At 35.9% G+C, this 10764-nt stretch overlaps 1 protein-coding gene across 9 annotated transcripts in view; it reads left to right on the forward strand.

Moving 5' to 3' along the window:
- Positions 1–10764, forward strand: part of nrxn3b (neurexin 3b) — a 313614-nt gene that overhangs the window by 8488 nt on the left and 294362 nt on the right. For 7 of the 9 annotated variants that reach the window (XM_016562578.1, XM_016562579.1, XM_016562584.1 and 4 more), the window contains exons 3-5: positions 3263–3280; positions 5107–5136; positions 7517–7528. In XM_016562578.1, coding sequence (XP_016418064.1) covers positions 3263–3280; positions 5107–5136; positions 7517–7528 — 60 coding nt within the window. The remainder of the gene's footprint in view (positions 1–3262; positions 3281–5106; positions 5137–7516; positions 7529–10764) is intronic. The other 2 variants (XM_016562580.1, XM_016562586.1) reach the window with 1 other exon arrangement.

Below are 10764 nucleotides of genomic sequence, written 5' to 3' on the forward strand. Positions count from 1 at the left end.
GCTTTAAAGCACCTCCTGCTGGCAGAGAATTAATTTGCATTTTCAATAAGTCCGTCTGATTTACGCAGCAAATATATTTTGCTTGTTATCAAACATAATCTACTCTAGATGGACTTATCCATTGTTATTGATTCTATTTGGAAGTCTACCGGAAGTTTAGTTAGGGCCACAAAAGTGCGCATGCGCAGTAACGTTTGTTTATGTTGTTGCCGTTGAAACCGTCTATTCCAGTGGTTGTTGCAATTTAACAGCACAGTATGTACCAAAGTAGCAAATGTGAGCTCAGAAATTGTTAAATGTTTGCCCTTGGTAATTTGTCCAACCTGCTATTGCTTTAAGTGCAAACAGACATGGCAACAGGCCTGCAAAGACCCTCAGAGCATGCAGATGGCACAGGAAAGCAGACCGCATACCTCAGTGTGTGTGAAAACGCTAGATGGGCCACACCACCCCAGCAGGAGCACAACCGTCAGTATTATCATGTGGAAATCTGTCTTAAACTGCAGGCAGATTAAAACAATATGTGTTTAGCCGTAAAACACGTTCAGTCTGCCCTGACGATGTGGATCAGAGGGTAGGCTATCATTGGCAAACTGTGCCACAGCATTTAGTTATTGAGATCACAGCGACCAGATAACACACACTTTACTGTGAATTCCAGCTACAAAACATTAAATCCTGTGATGTTTCTATGCTTGTCGCATTTTAGATGCATCCATTACTGTCTGTTTAATCTCTGTTAGTTTATTCGCGAATCGCTGCATTATAAAGAAGCGTAGTCACTCAATGATGCTTTAATTATTAAGAGACTCAATGAAAAAGAACAATTTTCCTTTCTTCAAAATTGTCTTTACTTACGAGCTACACGTTTTTAACCTAGCCTTTTACAAGATAAAAAGCAATTAATGCTCAACGGCATGCAAAAAAATGTCAAAACAATCACTGTAGGCTTAGCTGTGAGGATTAATAAATATACATGCAAATATGACAGTTACTATAATCTTACAACAAAAGTAGATCAATAAAAAAAGGGGAAAATGACTTGCAACCTGATTCAGGCGCAGTGGGCATTTGTGTCTCTTGACCCAATGTGGGCAAATGTTGGGATTTGAGTTTTTGGGATGAAAAATAGAGCAAAGGATTAAAGCTGAGCAGCATGTCATCAAGAGGGATATGGTCATGTGAGGGCGATAAACTCTCTTTCTCTCTCTCTCTCTCTCTCTCTCCCAACGCTTCAAGTAACCAGTCAAAGTGACACTGTCTGGAAATCCGCTTCTGCTCTCTCTTCTGTGTTTATATTTAACAGTGGAGGCATGGGTATTGTTTTTACAGGCAGCCATTTTGTTGACAAAGGAGGCAGTATAGTCGAGATCAGCTTATTTAAGAGTCCAGTGCATGTCAAACCCGAGACCAGAAAAGTGTGTGTTGAGACAGAGAACTGAGGAGGGTTAAACAATTCAGACAGTATAAATATGCTTTTCTGTGGGGTGAACAAGCCTGGTTTTGTATGAGTGTCACACGAACCTCTGCAGCACACATATAGTGCTCTAATCCAGAGACATAACAGAACAGAACGGATCATATGCACAAGTTGGCACATACCACAAAATGTGCCCGCAGTGTTAGAGTAAAGAGTCCAAGTCAAGGCATAGTCTAAATGCTCCATGGCAAGACCAGGACCATGCAAATATTGTCTTGTTTGGACTCGAGTACTTTACACTTAAAAGGAGGGAAGTCATAGGTTCCTTTAGATTTAAGAATCCAACATACGTCACCAGAGATAGTTCAAGAAGATCAAATTGATGTGATAACCTGCTTGATGTTACAAAGAATTACAAGGTAAAAAAGAAATAACTAAAACAAAACATATTCAGGGATGAATCATTGATACATTTTCATTTCATGCTGACTTTACAAGTGTATGGAAATTGTTTGGTGTGATTTATCTACCCATAATAGTGACTTGTGGATCTCTCTTCAGGATTATGGGTAGTGTATTTAGCTCTTTAGCTGAAATCAAGCTGCTTTCTACAGAAGCATACCATTGGTCAACAATTTTAACCATTGGTTTTGAAAGGTTTATATGTTAGCATTAAGTCTAAGGAATCTCTAAGAAAGTTTCTTAGAAAAGAGAAAATTATTCAGATTTTTAATTAAACCTGAACCTGAAAATTGTGCTCCATACTGGTCCAGTCGGGTCAGTTCTTGTTTGGTGCTGCTCTAGCTAAAGAACAAGTATAGGCATGTTGTTCACTAGCACAAAATGCTGGTTGATCAGCATTATCTTTCTGGCAAAGCTGAGTGAGCAAGGAAGTCTTGTGGTTAAGTTTGGTGCATGGGGACACCAACACTCAGAATCCTGAACACAGCATATTCTGATGGCCAGCAGTGCGGGTCGATTCATCTTTACAATTAAACATAGACATGAAACATCAGACTGTCTCTGTCAATCGAATTTACCAAAAGTGCTGCAAGCTAAGAAACCCAGTGAATCCTAAAAGCCTGACAAGTGTGCCCTAAAAGCCTTTTGTAAATGTAATAAGCCAGGCAGACCAGCTATTATTGAATAAATAAACTGGTCATCCTCTGGTTCCAACCCTGAAAAGACGACAGGAAAGAGACAAAAAAGAGATTGTTCAGATGATTCATGTAAGTTTTACAATATGAAAGGCCTGGTTTAAGGCTTTACAGTATGTGGTTATTTGGTTGAACTGTTCTCTTGCAATCAGTGTGCATTCATTTAAACAGGTTTATTCAGAAACAAAACCAGCTGTGGATGATTCAAATTGGATACCTATACACATGAGTCTTCAGTGAGAGTAATTCTCTGTGTCCACGGTGTGTCCAGAAATCCACAAACCTCACAACTTCGTAAATCCACATGGTCCACATTGGACAGCTGGCTTAGTAACCTGCTTGGATTTATGGCCTCATTCAGAGTATGTGAGGAACGCTGTGGCATTCCGGACACTACAGCAATATTCTCGAAGTGATGGAGTGATTTGAAGTAAAAATGTCAATCTGTTTCCCTCAGAAAATGGAACAGATTTTATAGACCTTTTTTCCCCACAGGATTTTATTGATTTATTTATTTTTTAACAGGCATGCACAGGGACAGTCCTGATCCCTTGCATGACAAACCAGTATGTTTTTTTTTAGCTGAAAATAAAACTTTTGCATGACAGCCTCCATGCAAAGTCAAAAGTGTGTCTAACAGTTGAACTTTCTGTCTTCCTTCCCCTTAATGCCATCTTCTCAAAAGCTGTCAACAAAACCCCTGGTAAGTCTTAGGCTGTGAAAACTCATCACATACTCTATAAACTCAAATAAAGTTCAGATACAGAGAATTAAAATAATGTTCTATTCACTCAATAGTCACTTTCACACATGAAGCCATATAATTGCATAAAACAGGACTCCAAACACCTTGTGCACATATCCCATTTTTAAATCACAGTCCAAATAAACTTATGGTTAATTCAAACGTGTCAAACTAAATTTCTTCATTTTAATTTTATTGTTTGGATCATACTTTTTTTATGGACATTATTTTTTACTATGATCGTCAATTTACCATAAATTAAAACATTCACGTGGGTGTTAACATAAGATTACACTGGTCTTACTTTTAGATTTTCTAAAAGTTCTAAAAGATTTTCTCCTAGCTTAGAATTCTCCTAGCTTAGAATTCTCCTTACAGATGATCATAGTGCTTGTTGTCATGCTGTATTTTAGCACACTATCACAGTGCTGGCAGTGAACATAATCCTTGTTCGTAGTGAAATGCTCCCACACCTCATTAAGTTGAGCTCATTCCATTTTTACAAGCCATGGCTCTGGTGTTGTAGAGGTGACGATGTGCAGAACAAGCTACATCTTGCACTCTAGAAATCCATCAGAATATATATATAAAAAAAAAAAAGTAATCTTTTAATAATCATTAATACCCCTACCTTTACTAAAAAATTGGGAAGGAATTTTTTTTCCTAAATTAAGATACACATGACATTTTCGACTCCCATGACATGATAGAAATAAATGCCATAGAGTATTAGTAAATGCCATGAGCATTAGCTCATTCAGAAATTTGTGACTGACAAAGTCAGAAAACCCTCAAAGCTTGGAAAATACTGGAATATAAGCGTAAATTTATACATTTAAGGCTGTATGTGTGAAAGTGAAACATTCTGTGTATTGTACTACTATTAGGGCTGTCAATCTTACAAGCAATCATCTATTTTTTTTTACATTATATACTAATTAACTAATCAACTTAAAAACAAATAATCATATCACATAACCACAATAAAATGATTAAAATCGTATGTCTTTTCTTTAAATACATTCATTCAGCATGGATGTGTTAAATTGATCAAAAGTGACAGTAAAGCATTTTAATTAAGCATTTTATAAAGCATTTTAATTTTATCAAAGAATTATACAAAAAATACAAAAAAAGCACAGTTTCTACAAAAATATGAAACAGCACAACTATTGTTTACATTGATAATAATAAAAAAAATGTTACTTATACACCAAATCAGCATATTAGAATGATCTCTGAAGGATCATGTGACACTGAAGACTGGAGTAATGATGCTGAAAATTCAGCTTCACCATTACAGAAATAAAATACATTTTAAAATATATTAAAATAGAAAACAATTGTTTTAAATCTTAATAATACAATTATATATATACACAACAGTTCTTTCTGGTCCCCCAATCTGATTGGCTGATAAGAGTGCGATATAAGAGTGATAACAGAGCTCCTCCAACCATTTGTATCACTATGTAATTTACTATAAAGCCACCAAATAAAGATAATTTAAAGACATGCTGTTGCAAAATTTAAATTAAATCGTAAAATAATTGACAGCCCTAATTAATGTTAGCACATTTGTCCTGGAATTAGGGAGATAGAAATGTTGTCAATCTCTTTTCTGTTTGAGAAGCTTTTTTATTGCAGAAAGCTTCAGCTTTAGTGTGATAGCCATGGTTTGTCTGTCAGCAAACCATGAGTGGTCACAATACCTGAACAGTATTGGTATTGGTGTTCTCAAGTTTTCTCTTTCTCTGTCTATCACTCTCGTTTTCTTTCCCAAGGGTTCGCGCATATGGTGAAGTCTCCACAAGGTATGCTCAGTCTCAATTCTCTCAGTGCACATTTTCCAATGTGTTTACATTGTTGTTGCGTCTGCTCTTGCACGTGCTCACAGCTCCCTGCATTGCATCTTGCTTTATGACTGGCTCTGCCCTCGTGACACTGCATGATTATTGTCCTTCTGCTGAATTATGTAATTTCTTTCTGTGATACTGCGGTGAGCTGTCAGGTTAGGAGTGTTGTTTTCCAAAGGTTGTCTCTCATAGCGAGTTATATTCTCTCTCATCTGTTAGGCTGCTGCAGTGCCAACCGACCTGTAATGAATGATCACCGATCTGCCCTCCATATTACTTAGATATCATTCATAGACTGGCAGAATTACTATGCAGCTATAAATATATATCCGTAAGCTAAACGGAACAGCTCTTCTTTGAATGAGCGATGCTGAAAGGAAGCAAAAGGGCATGTTAATAGAATTATTCCTTTTAATAAACAGGTTTTGCTTTTTAAGTGTGTGCTGTATGAATGATCTGCCATGATGGTTTTTTGTGTCAATTTTTCGTATATTTGTACAATTTTATCGGTGCATTGAACTTATGAGCTAGCAATCTTCACTAAGAGGGCACAGAATATGGTCTGACAAAATAAAAAGTCATTTAAATTTTTAAATAGTGAAATAAAATTAAGAAAATATTGTCAACATATAAAGGTCCGACTTTTTAAAAATATGTTCTAAACAAAAACAAAATAATTTTTTTGCTGCGATTTTGCAACCATCTTAATAAAATGTATGTTCAAAAATGATTTGCAATGAACATAAAATACAAATGCAGCATTAAAAAAATCTAATTAAATTAATTAAAATAAAACACTAAAGTCACATTTGTGTCACATTTATTTGCGTAGCGCTTTATACAATACAGATGCAATATTAATGTTGCAAAGTTCTTCGGTTGTGGAACAAATACAATTTCAGCTGTAAAGCAGCTCTAAAAAGACAACAGTGTTATTTTCCAGCTGAGTTTAGTTCAATGTTGATTCAGTTTAGTTCAATAACATTGTGAATTTTGAAAAGTTCTGTTATGAAGAAAACTCTGTTCAAATATAAAGCAGTTCTACAAAAGATAATAGTGTTAGTGCAGTCAAACTGATAATATTACTGAATATTAAGTGCTTTTTAAACCCCAACTGAGCAGGTGACAGTAGTTGAGAAGAAAATGGTTAACAGGGTAACAAATGTAACCTAAATTAAGCTGTCACCAGTTTGGAACCAAATGTTGGTTTATAGTTATTAATAAACCTATTAGAAAAATACTTGTTACTTACTTCTTACAATAGCTCTGGTAACAGAGTTGAATAGTCAACCATGACAAATGTAGTCAACAAAACAATTTGCAGAAACATAATAAAATACGAATTTTGGAATGAGATTATGTGCTTGCCTACCTGTCATACTGTCAAAAGGGTCCAAATGATGTCACTTGATGTCTGTCATGAATTTAAGCAATGACCAATGGAAAATATTGCAGTAACAGGGTTGCATGCAAAATTTTGAGCTAAATGTTATGTTTTTGGTCATTAATTTTAGTATATTAAATAAAAGTATATTGCTTCCGTAATAGATAGATTATATCAATATATCTTGATTTGATGTTTAAAACGACCTAATTTTCATGCTTGGTTAAGTTAAATAGCTACATGTTTTATAATTGGTTATCTAGTGTATCTAATTGTTCTCATTGTAAAATAATAATAATAATAATAAATAAATAAATAAAAAATGCAGCCTATTCACGGCAAATCCCACCTACTAATTAAGGTCACTTGACACAGAAATGTACACTTTTCTTGGGTGCATGCCTTCAGTGGGTTCTCAGTGGAGATGGACAGCGATTCAGACGTGAATCCATTATATGTCCTTAATTCAAAAGCTTATGAGATGAAAATGAAAGCATGAAACATGAAAGCCTCTGAACCGGACACAGAATAGGTTAGTCCTTATGGAGAAAGATTCAGCTGAAAATATGAATCAACATATGCCTGTCTTCTAGACCAGAAATACAAAATAGTGCCAAACTCTGTCCCTGAGCATCTGTTAGTTTGAAAAACACTAACATGCTTTTTTCCCCATCTCAATTCAAGTGATATTGATGGAGAAGCAATTATATCAGTATTGATCATGTAGTACAAGGAATTCTAAGAAAAATCAAGTCAGATACTATAGTGTGCTCATATGCAATGATCATATTATCCTAAAGTGCATGCAAATTTGTCCTGAATGTGTGTGTGTGTGTGTGCACAATAACTCTCATCCTACAATTTACTGTCCCTGTCTCTTTCTTTCCCACTGTCCTTCTTGTTGACATCTCCCTTCCTGTTTGTCTCTGTGGAACCTTCTCAACCCCTATGTAGGCAGAAATAAAGGTATTGCATGCTTTCCTTATTATCTCAGTAGGCCTCATTAGCAATGTCTTTTTCTAATTTTAAGGGTGTTTAAATAAATATAGATAAATATAAATACTTGAGAAAAAAAAAAAAAAAAACGCTGATCAAGAAACCAATTTTTGCAGTCAAAATGGATGAATCGTCTAATTCGCAGTGATTTATGAGGCGTATAATGTTGCAGTGCCCCGTGTATCATGTTGCTGAGTGTGTGAATAGACTGGATTTTGAATATTTTAGGTATGTAATTCAGACAGCGCTTGTGTTTTGGGCTGAGTCAGTGACTCCTGGAACAGGTCGAGTGTATTACGACACCACCATATATTTATTCTTTAAAATCAGAGACGCTGAGACAGAACCTTTCATATAAACTGACCTGTTTGATCTCTTTGCTGTCATCTCTAACTATTTATTCATTTTTATTTATCTGTCAAAATGTGAACAATTCAGAGTTGTGACCTTGTAGGTTGTGCAAATGTTTTGTGGCATTGTATTGTGTCTACACAACATAAAACAAAATTTTCCATTTGTAAATGTCCAATTATACTGTAGTCCACAATGCAATTAGAAGCAAACAAACAAACTTCTCAATTGCACATTGATGGTCAATTTTTTTTTTAAACTGAAGCAAATTTTGGATTTGTGCTTTTAATGTAGCCAAAATACTAGAAAATGCTGGAAGTTCTGATGCTCCATATATACACTGCTAAGATTATGTGTAAAATTATTTAGCTGTTCTAAAATAATAGATTGTCGATGGATTGCTGTTAAAATAAAGTGCATTTAGGTGCAGCTGTGAGCTGATTGGCTTGTCAACATTCTGAGATGACATGCGACTTTGCGCTTCAAGTGCGCTTCAAATGGACAACTTGAAGTTTTTTTGACACCACATTAGACACATTTCCTGTCCTCTCTATACACTTCCTATCAATACAAATAGTAAAGAAGCCAAAACATTTACGTAAATGAACAAATTATACTGTGCTAGCAACCCCACACATAGCAGATAATGGAAGAGAAAGCTAATCGTAACAGTTTTCTTTCATGTACTGGAGGAGGAAAATGAAATCAGCACTTCACCAACCCTCTACTTATGTTTTAGTGAGATGAGAAGACGTTATTAGCTTAGGCTGATGGCTGAGGATCAGTGTGCTGGTGCTGAGGATAATGAAATTACTGGTGGCTGAAGGTCATCCAAACGGCTTCTGCTCAGAGCTAATCTAGAGCCTGCACAAGACTAGACTAGAGTCTGAAGTGACTGGGGCTGGGTGGGTTAGCTGACTACTGCAGTCTGAGAGATATGCTATGTGACTAGCCATCTTTGAGGAGTGATTAGAAGAGTCAGGAGAAGTTCAGCTCTAGTTTAGATAATCTCTGCTCGGAGCTTTAGAGTTTCACTCTCCGGCCCCAGTCCTTAGCGCTCACTCTACTTACTAATTATCCCCTCAAAGTTTCTGCCTCTGAACAAAGATTCTCTCTATCTCTCATTTTCTCCCTCTCTTTTCTTCTCTGTGCATTTCGGTGCTCTAGATTTCTGGGTGGATTCATCCAAAAATCCCCTTCTCTTAGGACTGGGATTCGTTAGATGCATGCACATGTGCACACATCAAAACCACATGTTCAAAAAGACAACAGACCCTCTGAATCACCTTCTAATAAATTGGTATAACGTAGCAAAGAGTATGCATTTTACAGTCTATAGGAAAAAGAAAGGAAAGGACGTGACGTGTTGACAAGTATGGTGTCCCATACCTGGAATTTGTACTCTGTATTTAACCCATCCAAGTGCACACACACAGCAGTGAGTAGTGAACAAACAAACACAGATGAAGAGAGCGCTGTACATTCACTTCCCCCACCTACAATTACTGCCGTTACCGAGACTCGAACATGTAACCTGTGACCCAGACTTGGGTTACAAGTCTGACTCTCTAACCATTAGGCCACTAAATGAATAAGTAGTACTACTATAGTAAATTGTGCACAGTGTTTAGTATACAATGTACTGTAAACAAAATACAGTTCATTATACTACAAGGCTGTTGAATGCTTGAGTCTGATTGGTTGATGATGAACGTTCTAAGGTGTGCAATTATTTTTCAGGAAATGCACAGATAAATTAGTACCAGATAGACCTTGACAGCATTAGTTCCAAATCACTTCACCAAGGGGAGTTATTTCAAAGGTGCCGCCTACAACAGCTAAAGAAACAAAACCCAAAAACTCAGACCAAACCAAGGAATATAACAAACAATAGAATAAAATGACAAACTATTTCCAAGGTTTTCCTACTTAATTACATTTTATTATCAACATAAAGTATGCTTTCTTTCTCAGCTTGTTGTCATCGCTGTTAATAAAATAGATTTGCAGCTGAAAAGCAATATGATATAACATTTCTGTTCTTGAAGCCGTTAAATTACAGTTTCGCTGTTAGTAGAGATGCTGTGGCCAAAAACTTTTGAGAGATGCACAGATTCAGGTAATTCACAGACACTTCATAAAGCTACAATCAATCTGTCTCTCTCTGTCTAATAACTGCATTAAGCTGCATTAATAACGGCATTATCAATGGCTCAAGCCTCCATTACTACCTCTAAAATTATGTTTTGGATTTAGCGACGGAGGCTTGAGATGAGATGTGTAAGAAATTAGTCCCTACATGCAAGAATATTTTATGGTCGTGGCCACATTACCATCTTGGGTGTGAATTATTTTTCTAATAATTAAACAGCCAGTCATCAGTTATTCCTTACATAAGCATAAAAAATAAATGGTATTCCACATCCTGCCCAATGTTGTCTTCCAAACAATGTGCATACTGATTTCCAAACACAACGTGCAATTAATCAATAATTGATTATTGATAATTGATAATCAATAATTGATTGATATATTGTTGATTATATTGATTATGATTATTAACGATTAGTTGTGACAGGCCTATTAAACAATGTATAGTAAAAAGTGCAATGTATATAGTGTTTAACCCTCTAAGCGCCAAAGTTGCAAAATTGCGACAAGACGTCATACTTAATGAAATAGACTGTAGTTCCTAATATGGTGTAATATCTAATTTGTATTCCCTACCACTAGATGGCAGACATGTAGTACTTCGATTCTAGACCAAAATTACATCACGTTCCTATTCAAAGTGTTCGAGGAAATAGCAGAGCAAGTGAGCTATCGTGTCATTGATGCGGAAGCAGTTCAGTTCA

Source organism: Sinocyclocheilus rhinocerous, unplaced genomic scaffold (assembly GCF_001515625.1).
Source record: "Sinocyclocheilus rhinocerous isolate Xijiao unplaced genomic scaffold, SAMN03320098_v1.1 scaffold769, whole genome shotgun sequence".
In the NCBI taxonomy this organism is placed as follows: Eukaryota; Metazoa; Chordata; class Actinopteri; order Cypriniformes; family Cyprinidae; genus Sinocyclocheilus; species Sinocyclocheilus rhinocerous.